Raw genomic sequence first — 21,407 nt, 5'->3', positions numbered from 1 at the left:
TCAACTTGCCCACTACCCCTCGAGGCCATTCGACTAGGGCTGTGGCTACCTCATCGGCCTTCGCATCGGGAATACTGATGGATGATGTATGTAGAGCTGCTACTTGGGCGAATCCTTGCACTTTCGCCAAACATTACCGCTTAGACGTCCGCGCTCGACAAGATTGTTCCTTCGGCAGAGCCGTTGTTTCATCTGTTCTTCGTTGAGGACACCTCCCCTCCTCCGTTATGGTAAGCTTGTTAATCTGCCCATATGTGTGATGCACAGAGGCCACAACAAAGAAAAGCAGGTTGCTTACCTGTAACTGATGTTCTTCGAGTGGCCATCTGTGCAGTCACACAACCCACCCGCTGGCCCCGCTCAGTGTCGGTGAGTGGACCTCTGTCGTTATTGAATGTTATCATTGTTTCTTGGTACTGATAGTCATTGTTCTCTCAGTACCGATACTGTTCACGGTAGAACTCATTTACAAGTCATTTTTTCCACAAGAGGGCATCCGTTCGGTCGTCAAAGACTGAACAAAATGGCGGTCGCTCTGCTCTTTATAGGCTGTGGGGGAGGGGGAGCGGAGCTTTTTTCCCGCCAAAATAAACCTTTAGCTTGTAATCTTCCAGCCAAAGGCACTGCGTAGGCACAGCACCCATATGTGTGTCTGCACAGATGGCCACTCAAAGAACATCAGTTACAGGTAAGCAACCTGCTTTTGCCAGATGGAACAGGGAGTTTTGCCTGTGGCTTTAAAAACACTAGCATAAGTGAAAGCCTTGCTGCTTGCTTCCTGTGCTGAAATAACTTAAGAGACTGCTCTTCCTCTCCTGACTGTAGCCAAATGTTTGAGTACCACTGTTCAGGATATATGCTGATTGGTCATTGAATATATGTGAATAGGATATACGGTCATGGAATTGCTCCTATTTGTTTCCCCCACCTGGCAAATTGCACTGATGGAAATGTTTTCAGAGAAAGGCTGGTAGCCAGTGGTGCTGCTGATGAAAGCACTCAAGCCAGGGTCTAAGGTAGGGATGGGGAACTACTGTCCCTGGCCATTGGCTATAGCAGCTGATAATAATCCAACATCATTTGGAGAGGCACAGGTGTCCCAGCTTTGCTTTACAGTCCTTGCACCTATTAAGAGTCAAAAATGTACCACACAAATGTTTAGTTATTCAAAAATAATTTTTACTATAACTTAAAGGTAGCAGTAAATATGAGAAATACAAATACCACAAAACTAGAAGGCAAATATAAGCCAAAAGTCAGTACAAAAGATGACCATTAAGACTGCAGGCTCATGTGAGCAATGTGCTGTAAAAACCCAAACACAATTATTTCACATGGCATAAGATATTTTTTTCCCTTCAGTAAACCTTCTGGAGTGACTGTACATATGTAGCTTTTAATCAGAGCAAATATAATTTATAAATACACAGATATATACAGCGTTGCAACATTCACAATCAAAAATACTGTCTTGCCAATTTGTTTGCAAAAAAAAAAAGGAGGCTTCTATTAGACTTCACTTTTAAAAACTCATCCACAATCTGTATGTATCAAAAGATGACTAATACTTCTCTACCTGCCCGCCCCCACCCTGACATTATCCAAAACTCAAGAGTTGTAGGTTTAAATATTGTAAAACTGTCACCCTAAGGGGATAGTTCAAGAGCTTCAATTGCATGCATGCCTACTTCAGAGTAAGCCCCTTTGAACTTAAGGCTATTTCCTTCTCACTAGCCTGCCTGTCACCCTGACTATTGTACATAGTGTGAGAAAGACGTGTTTATACCCTGATCTTAAACTGTTCTGCAGACCTTCTTTGTACCAACAAAACAGATTCTTGTACTCAACAAATCTTTTGAAACTTTGGAGGAGGGAGCTGTCTTCTGTGCACTTAGATGCTAAAGTATATTGCAACCATTTGTCCTTTCTGGAAAAGGGGGCACATTTAAACTCAACACTTGTTTTAAATCACCCATACAACAACTTGACAATTAAAGAAAATGTTCTGGGATTAATGATAGTCCATTACTGGAGGGCAGGAAAAAGCAAGAATAGAAATCTAGAATGAGTCAGAGAATTGATGCCTTTTGGAATTTAAATCCTGCTGTTTCTGGAGGCAGGTCATTATTTGAAGACTATTCATACTCAACTTGCCTACTAATAATAAAATCTGGCAGGGAAATACAGGGAAAAGGCAGCAGAGGCTCAGCACAGGAAGAAGTTAGGATGGCTTTAAAAATTTCCACTCATTTTGCTTACACTCTTTTAAAGGGAGCATCACATGTTTCAAATCAACACAATAATGCCCACAAAGCAAGCACCAAATTCAATTGGAAATGCCTCAATTATTATTTCAAAACATCTTTCCTGTTTCCTGAGGCTGATTTACAGCAACCACATAGATTCACTCAAAAGCAAAATAATCAGATCTTTGACAAAAGCTGTTTCAAGATATGCTACAAATAACCAATTGTAGCCCACAGGTGAGATCCCTCATTTCCCCGCCCCGCTCTTTCTTGCCTATTGGTGAGTCGATGAGTTTCAAAGCATTCTTCAGAAGAGTTTTGTTTTTGCAGTTGAGCTACAGCACCATCCTGTTTAAGATGACCAGCTGTTGAGGCTGCAATATATTAATACATAGATGAAATACTTAAAAGGCGGTGGCCACCTCATTTGCACGTCGCCCACCAACTTTCACAAATTCTCGGGGGAATTTATCTAGTTGCTCATATGCCAGTCGTCCATCTTCTCCTGAGGACATGTACACAGAGAGGGTGAGAATTAGATAAATATTTCATCAAAAGTACTGAGGCATACGAGGCATTATCACAGAGGCAAGGGTTGCTAACTGAACAGTTGTAGGGATCCTGAGTGGGTTCAAAACCATCCTTGTCCTGCCATGTAGTTTACTGGGCTTGGACAATATGGGGAAGTCACAAACTGCATCGATTATTAAGCAACTTGTGTGGCACAATCCTGGTATGTATTGGGGTAGGGAAAAGAAGCCCCCTTTCCTGTTGGTCTTTTGAACACAGCCAGTGTTTATTTACAACAAACCATTTAGTTTCTAAAGAGAGAGGCTCATAGCTGTGTGGAGGCTTATTTTCATTTGCAGTGGGACAATTCTAGACATTCCAGGTGGTAAGGGGAGGTGTCACTCTGCACACATTCAAGAATTGAACAGAAAAGGTTTGCTTGTTTGTTTGTTTGTTTAATTTCTATAGCACCCAATAGGCAAATCTCTCAAGTTCCTGGAACCAAGCTCCCTCCCTCCCTCCCTCCCTCCCTCCCTCTCCCCCTCTCCCTCCCTCTCCTGCTCTCTCCCTCTCCCTCCCTCCATCATATAGCTTGGTGCAGAGAGGGGGGGGAGCTTCCATTGCCACTTTGTCAGAATATACATATTTCTGTATGTATGATGCTTGAAAGTATGTATGCATGGGAATATGCAAGTACATACATGTGTACTTCCCATAAGTTCTGGTAATGGATTCTGACAATATGCCAGTGAAAGTGAAGCCAGAAGGTTTCTACAGAACATTTGTGTGTTACTTGACACACTCCATCTTCATTCAAATCTAGGGAAGTTTAGATAGTATTCTTGAACAGCTACAAAATGTAGTAATGCCTTCTCATTTCTATTCTCTGTTGCTTTTCTATTAACTTTTCCCTTTTTTGCCTCATTTTGTATCATTTTTTCCCCTCTGAGATATTAAAAAGGTACTTTATAGCAGAACAACATAATGTAACTCAACCTACCAAGAGACAGCAGCGTTTCAGAGGCTACTTTCCTGATATCTTCATTGTCAGACTGGCAAAGTGTGGCCAGCATTTTAATACTTTCTGTTGCCTATATAAGCAAACAAAATTCAGTTATTTTCCAAAATGAATACAGAAGCAGTCAGAGGGCCTCACTTTTCTTGGAAGAAATACAAGCTGCCAGTAAGAAACTTCTATTTTAAAAATTCAGAAAGTAGGAAAGCTAAGACACATTGGAGGAAACCAAAAAATGAGGCAACTGCTGTCTTCCTATGGGTTTTAATTAGAGGTTCAGCTAAATTTACAGTAATTTCAAACTGAAGTGGTGCTAGACTTTGTAGCTAGACTTTACACCAGCAACAGAGCCTGTGTGGATGCCGGCTCCTTTGAAAGCACAGGGCCAGAGCCCAATAGTATCCAAAGCAGATCCTCGTCCGACTGTGCACGCAAAGGAGAAGGTGCCTCATTTTCCTTGAGGTTATTCTGTTGCCTTATACAAGCATTGATGTTTCAGTTACAAGCACCTGGCATCCCCTCATGGGACCAGAATTCTAACATGTAAGTACATATGGAAAGCCATGCTGGATCAAACCAAAGGTCCATCCAGTCCAGCCGTCCGTACACATGCTCACAAAGCAGCTACCCACAGGATCTGTTAGGCAGGATGGGTGCAAGACCTCTTGCTTAAGCTTCTGAACAACTGATGCATGCAGGCAAGCCACCTCTGGTGAAGGAGGAAGCACATAGCCAGCAAGGCTAGTAGCCACTGATAGCCTCCTCCCTCATGAATCAGTCCAGTCATCCAGAATGGCAGCCATCACCACTTCCTGTGGTAGCAAATTCCATAGTTTAACTATATGCTATGTGAAGAAGTACTTTCTTTTATTTCACACAGTTCATTAGTACTTTCTTTTATTTCACACAGTTCATTAGTACTTTCTTTTATTTCACACAGTTCATTTCCCATCTTGGAAAATTTTCAATGTCACTCTAAAAAAATTCTCCACACTTTTGCAAAATGATGTCTAAATGGCAAATACAAAATAAGAATGCTCTTTTTGTTGCTGTGTGCTTAACAAGGGCTATTGAAACCCTTGTTGCTTGGCCTTTTGTTGTCCATGGGAAAGTAAAGAAGGCAGAAGCTTACCTGGAGGCATTTCAGTGCTAGGCAAGCTGCTTTCTGTAGGTGAAGGTTGGGCTGTGCAAGAGTTTCACAATAATAAATTAAAGCCTGAAAGAAAAAGGAAGGGGCCATGAGCAAAAAGAAGAAGAGAGGGCTGCAAGTGTGTTTCAGAAGAGAGGCCCAGCACCCACTGAGTAACTAAGGCATGCTAGCTGTGCCTTGAAGCTAGCTGAACGCTGAGGAGAGAAGCAGCAGGGGCATGTAACTGTATAACCTACCCTGGAGGGCAAAGTGCTGGGTTACTGCCAGAGGCTTGAATAGGAATAATGGCACCTAGTGCCAGGATGTGTGTTACCAGCAGGGGATGCAGAGTAACTGACCACTGTTAATAAGGCGGCTATCACTATAGCATTTCATTGACTATCACTGGGTTTCCTTCTGCCACCCGCCATATGTCCTGTACATAAAACCTTAAACTCTTCATAATATTCCACATGTCCGATGAAATGGACCACACTCTATGATTATCATTCTTATTATATTGCATTTATGCCCCACCTTAAAAGCTTATGCTAGAATAAATTTGTTATCTTTAAGGTGCCTGAGCATGCCTGTTGTTTTCAAGGTATGAGCAGTCCTCCGGATATGACTACAATGCACTTTGATTATTTGTAAAGAATCAAATTACTGTGTTCGAGGAACTGCTTTGCTCCTATGAATCACTTAGCCTTTAGGGTGCAGTGTGAATGTTCGATGTCAAAAAGACCCCGTGTGTGCTTATTTTATGTGTCTGTCATAGAGGTTAACTAGCACATTCTGTAATACTCGGAGATAATTTTCACTGAGCTTGAGAGAGCTCAGGTAAGAGAGAACAGGATTAGAACTTTGGACATTTAATACCCTGCTCTTCCTCATGACTTCTAATACACCGCATCAAAAATAAGTTAAGCTTAGTAACAATTACAGCAAACACAACAATCTGATTAGATAAAATTTAAGTTTGAAAAAAGGCCTGACTATCATAATACCTTCCACTATTTAATGTAACATTTCCACCCTTTAAAACACAGGAAAAACCACACAAAGGTGGGAAATGTTGGGAAAATTTGGATAAATCCTGTCTGAAAAGCATTACTTCTGTGTGCTTTTTCGCATTGTGAGATCAAATCCTGTCTTCCTTCTCAAAACCAAGCTGTCACTGTTTAAAATGGCATTCATTCCCCCACTCCTTTTTCTCACCTTTAGCTGTAAGCTACAGTAGACAGGCCATTTAGTCCAAATATACATTGTAAATAGTCATAGTTTACAAGGAAGTATCTTTTGATAGCCCAGAGGCTCCATGTGCCCTGGCCAATTCAGAATGTCTAGAGTAGATAAGAGTCTTGAGTTCATGCATAGTTTCAGTGGCTTGAATTTACATGTCTAAGCAGACCTGGAGATGGGTTCAAACTAATGAACTAAAGTGTCAATACAGGCAATTAGAAATGTTGTAATCTCATTGTTACTGTATGATTGACTGACATTTCTTTATCTGTTCTGTATGTGATGACCTCAGAATCTTATTGTAATGTCTACATTCTGTCATCAATTGCCCTGTACCTGTATGTGACTGGGAGTGTATAAAAACTCTCTAGTTGTGTTGAAGCTTTGCAGCAGAGTTCATCTCTGCCTGCCCGGTAATGCATGCATTATCGTGAGTACCGCGGGAACCTTGGGGTAAAACAATAAAGCCTCAGATGGTCTGGACGCTTGGTCTTTCCCACGAACCCGAGTTTTATTCCCTTTTCTCAAATTGAGATTCCGGGATTCTGACAGAAATCACAGGGGAAAAGGGATGGGACCAGGAGGAATATCTGTCTGGGGAAACCTGGAAAGCCACATTTACTCCATGGAGGCCGGTGCTTCAACACCTCTACCCAGTGTTTTTTTTTGGTAAAAAAAAAAAAAAAAAAAACCTGCTGGAACTCACATCTTGGGGTCACACTTTTACACTAAAAGATTTTTAGTGTAAAGCCAGTCACTCTACACACACATAAAGCCAGTCACTCTACACATATATAAACATAATGGTTGCCACGGGAAGTAAGCACTCACTATCAGCACAGACACAAAAGCAGCCCTCAGGCACTATGTTAATGATGTTTGCTGCTGATCTGCTATGCCTGACAGGCGACTCAAAATTACTTCTTAAAATCTATTGGAAAAAAAGGTGCCGGAACGCCATTCCGATGTGTTCTATGACAAATAAAGTCCTGCCTCTACCATAATCCAAGCCCAACTCATTTCCCCGCAAAAACACCTGAAGTTGTACCTCAGGCAGAGTGGCATCTTTATATGGGAGGGACACAGGTACTTTTTCTCCCACAGCTCAAAACTGGCTGCACACAGTACAGAGTGGATTTCAGAGATGCAGCTTGGCTTCCATGTTCATGCTAACCCAAAAGCTTTGGTGGCTTGGAGAAAATTCCCAACTGAAATCTAGCAATTCTCCCCTGCTACTTAGAGTTCCCTACCTTTTCCCTGAAGTTCTTGTCTTCTGCTGCTGTAGCAGACAAAACTGATACCACAGCATCATAGGTCTGCTTTTTATTTTCAGTCAGGAGGAGGAGAGCCAGCGATTTCAGCACTTCTTGCTGAGGTGGGAGGCTGATGGTGGTTAAGTCAATCTTATTCTGCAAGACCTTTTCATCTCTCAGGGACTGTAGAGTCTGCACTATCAAAGCTAAAATGGCAAAGGCATTTCAACAATACATGAGCTAAAATATTTTCAGTTATTTAAAATATTAGGCTGTAATCCTGTACTGACTTCCCTGGGATACAGTTTCATTGAACTCAGTGGGGATAACTTTTGAATAGATACACGAGGAATTGCACAAACTATAAGATTTGTGCCAGTGTGAGAGCCAGTGTGGTGTAGTGGTTAAGAGCATGGGACTGGGACTCAGACGATCTGGGTTCTAGTTCCTGCTCAGCAATGAAGCCACCTGGGTGACTTTGGGCCAGTCACAGACTCTCAGCCTAGCCTACCTCACAGGGTTGTTGTTGGGATAAGATGGAGGAGGAGAATGATGTAAGCTGCCTTGAGCCCTTTGTAGGAAAAAGGCAGGATATAAATTGATAAATAAATAAGATTACACATTAGCAAAATAAATCTGATAACACAACTGAGGATGGAATCAAAAATACTAGTTGGCCACAGCAAAAGGGGTGTGTATGTGAAAGGCGATTACTTTTTTCCTTTCTGGATATCAGTGTATCCCCCGCACCTTCCCATCAACTTCACAGGTGGAAAATTACTTCTAGCAGACAGAGGCTTGCATAGAATATCTTACATCCTCACAGGGAAATGACTGGCTTTGGATCCAGTGGATCCAAACCTTCCCACTTGGTGTTCCCAGAATGCATTGTTTCAAGGTGTTTTGTTGGCTGCCACCATTGGGAATACTGCAAGCCATAGCTTTAATACTCTTGAGCTATCCATGAGTTTAACAGGAATAGTGGCAAACATTAGCAGGGCTCCTCTTTTCAGAAAGAAAAGGATCTTGCTAGCATCTGAAGTTTCTTTAACCATCACACCTATGGTTAGCAACTAAATTCATGGTTATCTTACTTTCTTCAATCACATGGATTGTTTTAGTTTTTAATTTGTGTTGCCTTTCAGTGCGGAGTCACCACAGGGGCATTTATAAAATTAAAAGCAGTTGCAAAAACAAAAACAACAATAAAGTACAAAGTAAGGGCAGGATCCAATATGAGATGAGTTCTGCAATGATATTGCAGAAATGTAAGAGAGTTTTAGTGCATCAGCAATTGAATTAGCTGGCATTGTGGGATTCTCCAAGAAATCCATTGCCCCAGCTAACCTTACTAGCATTTTGCTAGTGGTTCCTTAACAGTGTAATTTATATTAGTGATTGTGTCATACTGGATGCTGTCCCAGATGCTTTGCTAGCATCTTTGATACAGACCCCTTGTTTGCTTATTGTTTCTGCTTGTGGAGTGCTATACAGTTAGATAAGAGATGTGTGTGTGTGTCAGATGTGAGTGAATGAGGGTGTAATTCTATGCAGGTATAAAGGGAGAGACCCTACAATTCCTAGTATGCCCCAGCTTAGTCTAGCCAGGACATGCTAGGAATTGTAAGGCTTTTCTCTGTCTAAACATGCATAGAATTGCACCATTAGTGTGTGACAGAAACCCTCTGTGAGCTCAGCAATTTGGCCTTCAGATTGTTCCCAGCAATATGAACTATAGGTGTGATTCACATGTATATAACTCTAAAACCAGGTTCTTTTCACCTCTGCTTTCAAAAGGTATCAGTAATTGCCCTAAAAACCAAGTTATTTTCTTTACCTTCTCTTGCAAGCTGAAGCAAATAATTTGCCAGATCACTAACATTTTTACTGGCAAAGTAGTTGTAATACTGAAAAACTGTGATGACTTCTGATGACAGGCTAGAAACCAGGACAGGCTCCACTCGGTCCAAGATGTGGGACACCAAGGTTTTGAATACTATGTATGACAAGAGAAAATAACTAATTAGCCATTAAAAAGAGCAAAATAAAATCTGGTCATTTAACATGTTCACTCCCATTGCTATAGCTTTTAGAAAGGAGAAAGTGCCCTGAAACATAAGTAAACATAGGATCTAGTGCTTTGGTAGGTTATACCCATAAACATCAAGGCTGCATGAGCTAAAAGCTTGAGATTCTTGTCTGAAGGAAAGGAGGCACTTGCTCTTCTGGACTGGCCCAAAACAGCAGGCAGGGACACAGAGGAGCCAGTGTCCCAGCCTCCCACTTGGAGCCAACACGGAAGATGAGCAAGCTCCAACTAAAGGCCTGAAGCCAGTTCCCTTCACCCTTGCCCATTCTTGACTAGGGCCAGTGGCTTGCCCACCAGTGGCTTGCCTCTGTTTACTGTTGACAAAATTATTGTGTATTGCTGTTGTGATTATTGTGTATTTTAACCTTGTGAACCATCAAGAGAACTTTTTTTGGCTAAGGGAAGATACAGAAATTAAATTAAATAAATGAAATTGCACCGTTTGCACACAGTGGGGGGGGGGGTGATAGGAAGGGAATCGCCCGGGAGCCACACAAGCAGACCAAGTTGACTCCTCCTGTTTCACCCGGCAGAGGAGCTGCTCAGGTGAGCAGTGCCTCCAGTGGGAAAAAGGGACAGGATGGGCTGCCTCTGATTGGTCTGGAAAGGCCAGGGGGTGGCTTGTACCCCCACATTTGCCTGGGGGAGGTACCACTCAGCTGACCAGCCCCTCTGTGGGGACAGAGGGACAAATGAAGGACTGACCTTCCTGCTTTGCTCCCTTCAGGGCACCCTGGGATGCGGGCAGGCAGATGAAGGGGGCAGCAGCACTGTACCATGGCATAGGAAGGAGGGGTGGGGCACCCATTTCCACCAGCACTGGTGACCCAGCAAACATCTGCACGCAACCCAAGGTGATGAATTGTGGGCTATATTCTGACCAGTGGCAATTCTGAACTGAACAAACATACCAGTATCTAAAAACCTGCACAAATCAGCACCCACATAAACCTTTCAACTGCAGGTGCATCTTACTCTGGTTGTTTCAGTTCAGGAGCATATCACTAAATATTTCAATGTGAAAATATCAACAAACTTATTTGAAATTATTTGATGTAACTGTTGAGAACCATGATTTTTGCTGCAGAGATTCTTGCAGACATAAGTCAAACAGAACACACAGGGAAGGTTTGTGCTGCATTTGGGGTTCTGCACCTGTTTCTGCAAGTCCTGGATACTCATTGTTCACAGCTGCAACAAACATAGCATCCAACTGTTTCATCATCTTGTCTGCAGAGGTGTGATATAGCACAGAAGAATTGGTACATTTGTTCCAGAAGGAAAGTAGGGAGATTTTTTTCTGAAAGTCTGGAATAGCTGGTGGGAAAGAAAAGTGTGGAAAAGATCATTGCTATTTTGAATACTGGGCAGAAAGATGAGAGACAGATATATCTAATCACAACTGAGCAATATTTGCAAAAGCAAAGAAGATACTTAGTGGAGGAGTCCCAAACCCTATCCCACAAGATCTTTTTGCAAAGGTGCACCATGCCCTTTGAGCAACCAAAGGACTCTGAGCATGTGCAGTTTTTCAAGTTCAACCCATTTGAATCATAGCTCCATCATGACTAAAGGAATAAAATGAAAGTTTGCTTTTGCTGCCTTTATGCTTATTACATTTCTTTGGGGATAAGTATTATTTTGTTACAGAAAAGTGTTTATGTATTTGAAGTAAAAATAAGAAAGTGTGCATTTGGAACCAGCTGGGACCTGACAATATTGGAAAGAGAGGAGATAGGAAGTTGTGGTAAGCAACACAGGCCTCATGAGCCTTCACACTGTTTCTTTCAGCCAAGCCTCCACATGATTGTAGTCTTATAAACTGATCCCATGCATGTTTACATGGACATATGTCCCACTGTCCCATGGAGCTTACTGCATAGTACAGGTGTTCATGCTTTCAGCTTTAGGGAGTAAAGTCCCACTGAACCCAGCAAGACTTACATGTGAGATCACATTGCACATCATGCTTATGAATAATTAAATCTATATAACTCCACACAGGAACAAACATTGCTATTTCTTACCTTCACTGACAGGTCTGAAGTTCCCCATATTATCATTGCTAATCTCTGTAAGACTCTCAATCACTCCAGTTTGTTGAGATAGTTTATCTAGGAGGTATCTTGTTACAAATGGAGTTTTGCTGGAGAAGAGAATTTGCTAGTAAAACAAACAAGGAAAAGAAACATCATATATTAGGTGCAATAAGATTATTTGAATAAACATTTCTGCTGCAATGCATTACATGGAGAATATGATTTTGGGAAGTTAGAGTTGTATTTTGTAACACAAGCAGAACATACCACAGACTTTTGCAGTATGGAGTTTTCCAGTTCAAAGTTCTAGCCAGTCAGTCATTCTCACCCATTTCAAGAATAACATGACTGCTCACCCATATATAAAACCCACTGAGCTTAATAAGGCTTACTTCCAAGTAAGATTGCAGCCATATGCCACAATGCTGTCTGTCTGTCTGTCTATATTTGGAAGTAATTACCACTGATTTCAATAAAACTTCTTTACTAAATATGCAAGATTATAACCTGAGGGCTCCATTCTACATGATTTGACAGGGAAAAAAAATCCTCAACATGATGGGAGTTGTAGGATTTTTTTTTCTTCTGTCTAAACATGCACAGGATTATATCCTGAATCACAAAAGCTAGTCATTTGTTCTCCTTGGCTTTTAATTTAAGCATTTTATGATAATCACTGCTGGTGGATGTTTTGAAAAAGTATTTTATTATGATTGGTTTTATTTAAATAATAAGATTTAAATTGAGCATAGGATTTATCAATACGTTTGTTGAATTGTGTTTCAAGACTACAGCCATGCAGTTGTTTCAATAAATCAATAGTCAACTGGATTTATGCATGAGCAACTTCCTCTGGAAGCCTGCTGCTTCTCCAAACATGTACACTCGTCAGCCTCTCCAGGGCAGCAGGGACCCTGCCTTTGTCTCTTATTATTCCTGCACTGATCTTTGTGCGTGAGAAGTGCCACTAAGCAGAGGACAAGAAACAGCAAGAAAGGCGCAAGAAGCTGCGTGCAAGACAGAGGAGTACCTGGATAAGCTGCGTGCAAGACTGCAAGTGCTTCACTATGGTGATGTCGAGGCTTTCATTCCCTGTTGTCAAGGGAAGAGGGCTTCCGGCTACACTGGTACCAACGCCTGTGTCTTCTGTTAGTGCTTCGCTGAGATGCCCTCTGGCTTCTGGGTGTTCTGACCTGTAACTGTTCATGCTGGGAGGTAAGTGAGCGATTTGATTTTATTTTTTATACAGGCTCAACAGGACTAACGCCACGCAAAAAGGAATTGTTGAAAGCACCAGTCTGTGACCAAACAGCCCCTGGTAGGCCAGAAACCTTTCAATGAATACATCATACCTCAAACTGACAGTACCGTAAGGTAGCGAATGCCAAGTAAGTGTCCACATTTAAAGGATATATTGCTTCCACAGTGGATTGCTTGTTTCTCTGAAACAATTGCCCTTTTGTAAGGAGCTCTTGCAACAAAGTTTTTGAAATCAGCCTTCATTAGATGTGGTTCTCTTTAAGTTGCGCATGCATGAGTGCATGCGTGCATGCACGTGCACACACACACACACACAACCACCATAGTCTGCTGATATGGACAAGACATTTCACCGCTCTGTTCTGTGCTTTATTTAACTGAATTTTAACTTTGTGGTTTCAAAAGTTGTATAGTTAAGACTTAATCTGTCCACACTTTAGTGGTGCAGGATTAAATGTCATCTAAGGAAGGCAAAAAAAATGGAATGCAGTTGGAACAGAGGACATGGTGCTTTTATCTGGTGGTTCAGGCACAGGCTTTCTCTTTCTTTTATATGCTGAATAATGCAAATTGCCCTGTTTAAATAATTATTTCTTACTTTCATTATTCCAGCATTTTTTTCAGTGAAATGTGGACAATTTGAGAAGTGGAGGCTAAGGGAATCCACCAGTGTAGAATGTAATTGCATGGGCAGTTCAAATTAGCATCAGGGATATTATTAGACTTTCAGGATCTTCATCAGAACAAAATGAAGAACAAGATCAAGTTGCTTATGAGCCATGAGCTAAGGCCTTTGTGCAGGCTTGATGCTGCATTGACCAGAACAGATGAATTGTTGCAGAATGTTGCAGATCACACCTAAAACAGCCATTTTAGAAACAGTCCTCTCTTTGGATGCAAATTAGATAAAGATAGAGGGACAGTCAGGTGAGAACATGGTGCTAATCTTTTGCATTTGATGGTACCTTTATGATATGAAAGCACCAAAAGAGAAAAGGAACATAGGACGCTGGCTTATATTGGGTCCATCTAGCCCAGTACCATCACCATTGAATGGCTACAAGGATTCAAGCAAGAATTTTCCTGCTCTCCGTGGAGATGGTGGGGATCAAATCTGAGGCCTTCAACACACCAAGCATGTGTCCAGCCACTGCACTGCGGCTGCTGGTAAATATGACCAGTCAGGATATTCCCCTCAGTACTGATCCCTTCTGCATTGCTGTGCTTTCGCAAGGCTCCCCAACCCTCATGGCTAGCTGTGACACAGGATGAATACACGGGATTGCTTTCTTAGGGTGATCTTCTCTTCACATGGGGAACACCAGCACAGAACGGCTTTCCTTCCTTTCTCCAAAATGAGAGAAAGGGATGTCTTTTTCTACAGACAAAAATGAAAGAAAGGCTGCTTCCATTCTGCCAGGGATATCGGTTGTTTATTTCTATGTTTTATCCATACTGGTGACAGTAGGTGGGAAAGAATCAATTTTTGATTTTTTTTAAAATATTAATTGATCCTTAAGATTTTTTTAAAAAAATCATAGAGCATTTATTCATTTCAATATGTCAATCCATTATTGCCCATTAAATGTCAAAACACAAATACATGTTTCATTAATGTTTTTAAAGCCAGACAGGTGTTTTACTGCTAATTAAAAGAATTTAATAAACAGTACACAACCCACAATACATGAAGTTTATAGTGACTATATGCTGGATTATGAGAGAACTGCCTGTTAAATACGGCACTCCCCCATGTCAATCCACACTGCTTTAGAAAGACAGTAGAAAAGTGTCAAGGGCTTTTGTTGATATTGCACCCCTGTTTCATCCTTAAAACAAAACAAAACATGGCACTTCCTGTGATAACAAAAGAGATAAAAAATGGGAAACATAGGAGGATCAGAAATGGATGGTATCAGATGGACCCTCCCATAAAATGAGAATGGACATGGATTCAAGTCTACTCTAAATGGCTGGTGTGGAACCCTAACCCTACAACAGAAGGCCAGAAATCAAAAGAGCCTCTCTTTCTATAAAGTTTTGACAGGGTTGAGCAGCATTGCAGGTGGAAAGCTTAGAATGGATAAGGCCCAGACCAAAGTATCAGCCCTCATTGCAAGGCACCTTTCCCCAACATGATGGCTTCCAGATGCTTTTAGTCTTCCTAGCTTTCCTAACTCTTGCCCATGTTAGCCGGGGCTGATGTAAGTTGGTCCAAGGCCTCTGGAAAAGCCCATTTGCTGGGCTGCAGAAGCAGCCAATACGAGTACAGCACCTTCCTGCTCCACTTTTCTTGTCCACTCATCTTCCTGGTTTGATTGTTGCACAGCTACACCAAGGTCTTTCTGATTACTCATGGCAGGAAAAGGAAATAGGCAGATGGGGCAGCAGTTGTATTCTTTCAAGCTGTTCCAGGTGGCACTTAAAGCGAACAGTTTGCCCACTTGTGCCTGGTGTGACCTGTCAATCAGCTGCTTAGATTTCTTGTAAAATTAATAAATTTTAGCAAAATGATAAACCACACATTAGTAGCAGTACTGTGAATCTAAATTCCCAATGCTCTAGGTAGGAAATCGCCATCAGTCATCCCCCTGACCATCTTTAGTTTCATCTTATGCAAATAATGAGCGTGTATCAAGATCTTGGGTTGAAAGGATAGGTGCAGAAGCTTGGCATAGGTAAGAAGCACACAAATGGAAATCTTTACCTGTTTTTCTCCACCTCAGTATCAGAGAACACAGAGTCTGCACCTCGGCCACCACTGCAAAGCTCGTCTGTACCAGCATCATCCTCAAAGTCAGAGGTGTTGAGGAAATCGAAGCTCTCCAATGCACTCTCAACCGTGAGGCTTAAACTGGATGATCTGCTGTGATTTACTGCTGGTCTGCACTGCAGTAGCAAAGGCAAAAGAAGGATGAGAGCCGAGAATGGGTTCTTGGTATACACTTCTTTGGTTAATGCTTTCGCGTTCAACCTAATTAAACTGGCTTTAAACTGCAATCTAATTTTGCATTTCCATGGAATGAATTTGCTGCATTTGCCACAATTATGCATTTCCCCTCAGTTTTTAGGATTTCACTTTTTATGCGATGAGAGACCTCAGTGTGACTTAAGTAACATTATTTGGATGATGACACAGCAATCAGGCAGACATTTCCACTGATGACAGGAAATAATGCTCTAATCAAGGAAGAAGCAGCTATGATGCAAAGGCATGTGTCAGAGAGTCAGCAGGACTGATGTTTCCAACACAGGTGCTAATGCAGATCAAACAAAGCAGAGAAAACACTGGCATACAGCTGGACCTGTTTGGCTCACACCAGGTTGACTGCAAAATTCCAGCTAGTGCATAGTGATAATGTCAGGTGAGATGATATTGCTGAGAAACCATCAGCAGAGGGACCAGGGCTCCCATATTAGGTTCCCTTTTATTTGGTTTTCTTCATATTCCCATCTAAGTCTTCCTTGATTGGTAGGCAAGAGGCTAGGTACACTTAACTCCCTTAAAGAGGAAATCTTTAGGGCAGGGTCAGAGAACCTCTTCCAAATCTGAAAGGATCACATTTTTGCCAGGGTATTTTAGCTTTAAGCTCTTATTGGCAGTAACTTAAGGCTTAAGAATATAATTTCAGCTTCTTATAACTGGGGTAACATGCAGAAGCTGGAAAATCATCATATGACTGGAGCCACAGGATAGGGCTGTGTTTGGCACATAAACCTGAGTTTTTCCATCACTGCCTTTGAGGAACAGTAGGATTTGAAGATGAAATAATGTCTGAAAGAACAGCCAAGAGCATCTTAGTGCTTGCATCAACTATGGCTCAGTTTCCCATTTTGTAGTGTCTTTGATTTGGGCTTTCGCCATGATCTGACCCTTCTTAATCTTGAATGGTGTTTCAGAATTCTGTATCAGAATGTGCATTCTGCAGTGTAACCATAAGTCACTTTGAACAACTGAGGTGTGGATCTAATAAGAGTACAGCTGTGGCACACTTTATAATTAATGATCTTGAATATGTCCATTTAAATTTCTTATCTCAAACTGAACTTACCTTTAAAATTTCATCCAGGCATATTATTTTTTGGTCCAAATCCTGAAATTCTTTATACTGCTCTTTATGAGGCTCAAGTGCTAGAATGAGCCCTTGCAATGCTTCTTCTAGACTTCCATCAACACAGGATTTATAACCTTCAGATTCACTGCTTATGGACCCCTCACAGTACAGCTTTTCAGGTGTCATCGGACCTTCTCCTGAAGTGAGTCTTTTAACCAGCTGCTTAGTGATGTTGCCTTCAAAAGTATCCAATTCCACTGGTTTGAGCTCTGATAATTCATCCGTATCCTGAAGGAGTGATACCGGGGCACTATTATCTAAGAACACACTGTTGCTTCTGAGACATGGAGACTTTTGGCAAACTTCTGAATCGACACTTGAAGTCTTCTTCTCATCACTGACTAGCACAAGCTCTGGAGATTTTAAGTCTGAGGATTCAGGTGTAGAGTCCACAGGTGAGCTTGCACTGATATTGTCGACATTCAGAGTTTTTGGTAACTTTTGTCCCTCATATTCTGGGGGTGTGACAGTAATTTCAGGATTAGAACGATCTATGGCAGAGGAGGAACCTATTGAACTCGATGACATTGTGCAGTATCCGTTGGGGATATCAGTGAAACTGAAAGATAAGGACCTTTTCTCATTGCCCGTTGTCCCATTTTCAAAGACATCATCTGGAGAATTTGACTGCAAACATAATACAAACTGTTAAAGCCAGAAAGCAGAGAAATAGTACAAAAAATTAATTTTAAGCAGCTGAAAGTGGAAAAAAGGAAGAAAAAGTTTGTTGACTGCTATAATCCTAAACTAGTATTTGTGAACAAAATTTTACTTTTTATTATGATCATTAAAAAGAAAGAGGAAGATACTAAAAGATTGATCAAAAACTACAACAAACAGGAAAGAATCAGTCCATAACATGTATAAGAAAGTTCTAAAGCAATCTGGAACTGAAGTTCTGTGAAAGGTACCGCAAATTCACATAAATACCATGCACAATACACAGCAACCAGAAATCTTGTATTTTGCTGACCAGATTTTATCTATTAGAAAATAATGGTATGGAATAAAGTGTATACTAGGGAATAACCTTTTTGGTGTTACCACATATTGACAGATACAAGATTATGGTGCTGAAGTTTATCTTGTTCTAATTGGTAAGCATCTTTGACATGTTTTTAAAAGGTGCAAATAAAATGTCACAAACAACAGCCTTAAATCCCACAGAAATCAGTGGAGCTTAAATGTAAAGTTTAACATATAGACTGCTCTGATTTATTTTATTTATATCCTGCCTCTTACCCAACTCATTTGCATTTAAACTACTATCCAAGATATAGATTGCCTGAATCTTGTTTATAAGATATCAGCCCATAAAAATTAGTATTTATAAAACTTCTTCAAAATATTCATGTTTTCTCTTGGCCTCTTGTTTAAAAAGAGGCTGCAAAATGGAAGTCAATGGGTATTTTGTGACTGACATCGGTAACTCCAGACTGAGCCTATAACAGTTTTCTCAACACATGGTCAGCAAACTATACATATCTCAAGGAGAAGTATGAGATTCAGGACATGCATAAAAAAGAAGAACTGCTTAAATATGTGGTGAGTTCATTTGTGACAAAGAAATCCCACCACCCAAACTCACATAGCGTTCTAGCCCTGTTCTAGGCCTCAGTCTGAGAGATGGCAGATCACTAAATGAGCGACTACGGCGCAGTTTGTCAAAGAAAGTGTCCTGCAGAGCATCTACAATGGAAAACTGGAGCCTGTCTTGCGGAGGATGCCACCATTTCTTCAACAAGTGAAGGCAAAAAGGGGATAATTAGTCAATCAGATCACCTTTGATATTGGAGTACAATATAGAAATCAAGAGGTTGTTTTGCCATTAGAACTCTTGAGAAGCAGAGCAGGCTGAAGGTCCTGAAGGCTGAGGAAACACATCAGCCTCAAGAGATCTGTTACTGGGAAAAAGGGAATAGCAGATCCCACTTCTAAAAACAGTAGGTTGGATCCAGATTTGCTGTTCCCTGTGCTCTTTTCACTCACAGAAGGCACTGGGATCCAGCTCTTGCAGGAGCAAGTGGGCAAGGAAGCCATTTTTGACAGCTGGACCTTTCCCCTGCAGCTGCCAAGTTTCATCTCATGTTGGTCTGGAGGGTCTCCAGTGCTCCAGAGCAACTTGGCAGGCAGCACGGAAACTTGCAATGGGAAAAGGATTCTCTGGAGGCTCTCCCTTTCTACAGCATGAGCAGAACTCTGCTAAATGTTATTCTGAGTCTATCCAAACTCGCTCAATTAATTCATAATTAATCAAGTATCAATATCCTGCTTTTCTGCTCCAAGATGGTATTCAAGGTGACAATAAAACACAATTTAAAAGCAAAATCTGAATGAAAACATAAACCCAGTGAAATTGAAAACACAGCAATAAAAAACATAAGCAACCTTAACCAATTCAACCGCCTTTCAGGAACAGACAAACTGATATGAATAAGACATACTAAAAACATCTTTGCCTGCTGGCAGAAGGAAAATAGAGAGGGGACCAATGTAGTCTTCCTCAGCAGAGAGGTTGGAACCCTGGGAACAGCCACCAAGACCACCCTCCCTCTGGTGGAGCACTGTTGACAGCAGGGCCTCCACCCTTCTGTCTCCATCTTAAAAGCCAGGCAGGCTCATATGGGAACTTTAAATTTGCCCTAAGATTTAAATAATCCAGTATATGTTCACAACTCGAGCACATTTAATGCCAATGCATCTCACTCTCCCCTATCCCCAAAACAGACATATGCCTCCCACATTTTAATTAAAATTGACTCTGCATAAACTGCTGCACTGCGGATTTTGATACAGTCAGATTTATCAACAAAGCAGTAGATGGTCGCTAAAATTAAATGCCTTTGCATATTAAAAATTCAAGGTGAAATGTGGAAATATATTTCAGCAACTCAGACAATGCTAGGGATCAATTAATATTCACTTTCATAGTTAAAAGGGCAAAGGAAAAGACATTTTAATCCCAATGCTTAGAACACACACTCTAGTAAGTTTGTTTCACTAAGAAGCTTAGGGAGGCCTCAGCTTTGTATCAGGGCAATTTCAAAATGCTGTGACCCTAAGTATGGACGCTGCCTGTTGTTTAAACATTCCCCATTTAGTAAATATTAGGGAGGCTTTTAACTTACAAAGAATGAGTGGTCCTTAAAGGTTGGTGTTTCTGGAGTGCCTTGACTATACATGGACATCCTTCTTTGGAGAGCAGAAGCTTTGTTTGTGCTGCCTGCAGATGAGGCCATGTCCTCGACTTCGAACGGACTGCAAAAAAGTACGCCTCTCATTAGAGTGAATTACTGTTAGAAGGAACATTCGTTTTCTTTTCATTTTTAGGTCATCTGAGCAGGGACCATCCAGCCTCCTCCTAGTGAGGCACTGTAAACACTCAAGACAACACTCTTGAACTCTGCATTAATTAATTTGGAAAGCATACAATACACTAGTTCAACACATGAACCCATGGATGGACAAAGTGTACATTTCAGTTGCCATGAAGATACCAAAGAGAATGGCCTCTGCATAGCAACTGATCACTACTGAGCGGAGCTGGAGCCTTTGCGACATTTCTGGAAGCCACCAGCACACAGTAGAAAGGAACAGAAATGCATTAGTGGCCAATTTCCATGCCCTCGGTGCTTCTTAATGTTAAAGAAAAAGTGATAATCAGTTGTCAGAAGGATTTTTGCAGCACCGGCTTGATGAGTGTCATGTGCGTTCTAGCCCTAATGTAGATGAGAAGCCTTCAGTAAAAGGGCTGAAATCTACCCTTTGACCCATTTCTGACCATCATGTATTGATGGTGTTGACATGCAATGATAGGCTGATAACAACAACGTGTTATTCTCTGAACAAAGAAGTCCTGGACAGAAAATCATAGACAGTACAAAGACAGCTCTTACTTCAGAAGGTACCTTATTTTTGACTGTTTTCCGTCCCGCTGCCATGTAAAAACTGGTGCTTTAGAAACAAGGATAAATTCTTTTTCTCCTCCCACTTGTTTAGAGACTGTATATGATTCATTTGTAAATACCGGAAGACCAGATTTTGAGGATGCCCCTGGTCTGGACCACAGTTCACAAGGAAGGTACAATCTCTCTGTTTGCTGTCTACTATAATTGCTATTACATCGGTACCAGATTTCAGTGGATGCAGATTTTATTAAAAATACTGTTAAACTGTACAGTTTTGTGCTGTACTACTATTCTTATTTAGAATAGCAGGGAAGCCAAAGGCCATGGGTACATGCCCACTTGATTTGAAATAATATTGACACTCTGCAAAGATAGCTTTACTCACTGCCAAGTGATCTCCAGATTCAACTTTATTGTTCCAAGGTCATTGATGTCCACAGCAACAATCTGAGGCTGAGCAGCAAACAAGTCTTTTGTTTCACAGGTAACACTTCCCACCAGAATGTGAGTAGCAAGGCCTTTAACTTCTGTGACCTTCAAAAGAAACAAGAGAGAGCAACTATCTATTAACAGTTCGTTGGCTCAGTAGCATTGTTCACAG

General features: G+C 41.2%; 1 protein-coding gene across 3 annotated transcripts in view; it reads right to left on the bottom strand.

Moving 5' to 3' along the window:
• Window positions 1–1,157: 1,157 nt before the first annotated feature.
• The window catches only part of RIPOR2 (RHO family interacting cell polarization regulator 2), a 74,655-nt gene continuing 54,405 nt past the window's right edge, over window positions 1,158–21,407 (bottom strand). The window contains exons 11-23 of one of the 3 annotated variants that reach the window (XM_044426416.1): window positions 21,192–21,340; window positions 20,027–20,156; window positions 18,487–18,633; window positions 16,836–17,525; window positions 15,491–15,672; window positions 12,554–12,722; window positions 11,512–11,647; window positions 10,640–10,801; window positions 9,233–9,391; window positions 7,393–7,601; window positions 4,904–4,987; window positions 3,757–3,847; window positions 1,158–2,751 (exon numbers count right to left, since the gene is read on the bottom strand). In XM_044426416.1, coding sequence (XP_044282351.1) covers window positions 2,651–2,751; window positions 3,757–3,847; window positions 4,904–4,987; window positions 7,393–7,601; window positions 9,233–9,391; window positions 10,640–10,801; window positions 11,512–11,647; window positions 12,554–12,722; window positions 15,491–15,672; window positions 16,836–17,525; window positions 18,487–18,633; window positions 20,027–20,156; window positions 21,192–21,340 — 2,409 coding nt within the window. In that variant the 3' untranslated portion in view covers window positions 1,158–2,650. Of the gene's footprint in view, window positions 2,752–3,756; window positions 3,848–4,903; window positions 4,988–7,392; window positions 7,602–9,232; window positions 9,392–10,639; window positions 10,802–11,511; window positions 11,648–12,553; window positions 12,732–15,490; window positions 15,673–16,835; window positions 17,526–18,486; window positions 18,634–20,026; window positions 20,157–21,191; window positions 21,341–21,407 lie in introns of all 3 variants that reach the window. The other 2 variants (XM_044426414.1, XM_044426415.1) reach the window with 2 other exon arrangements.

The sequence above is a fragment of the Varanus komodoensis genome, unplaced genomic scaffold (assembly GCF_004798865.1).
Source record: "Varanus komodoensis strain SLA01 unplaced genomic scaffold, ASM479886v1 scaffold17, whole genome shotgun sequence".
In the NCBI taxonomy this organism is placed as follows: domain Eukaryota; kingdom Metazoa; phylum Chordata; class Lepidosauria; order Squamata; family Varanidae; genus Varanus; species Varanus komodoensis.
The sequence above is the reverse complement of the archived record's forward strand: the minus strand, read 5'-3'. Positions and strand labels throughout refer to the sequence as shown.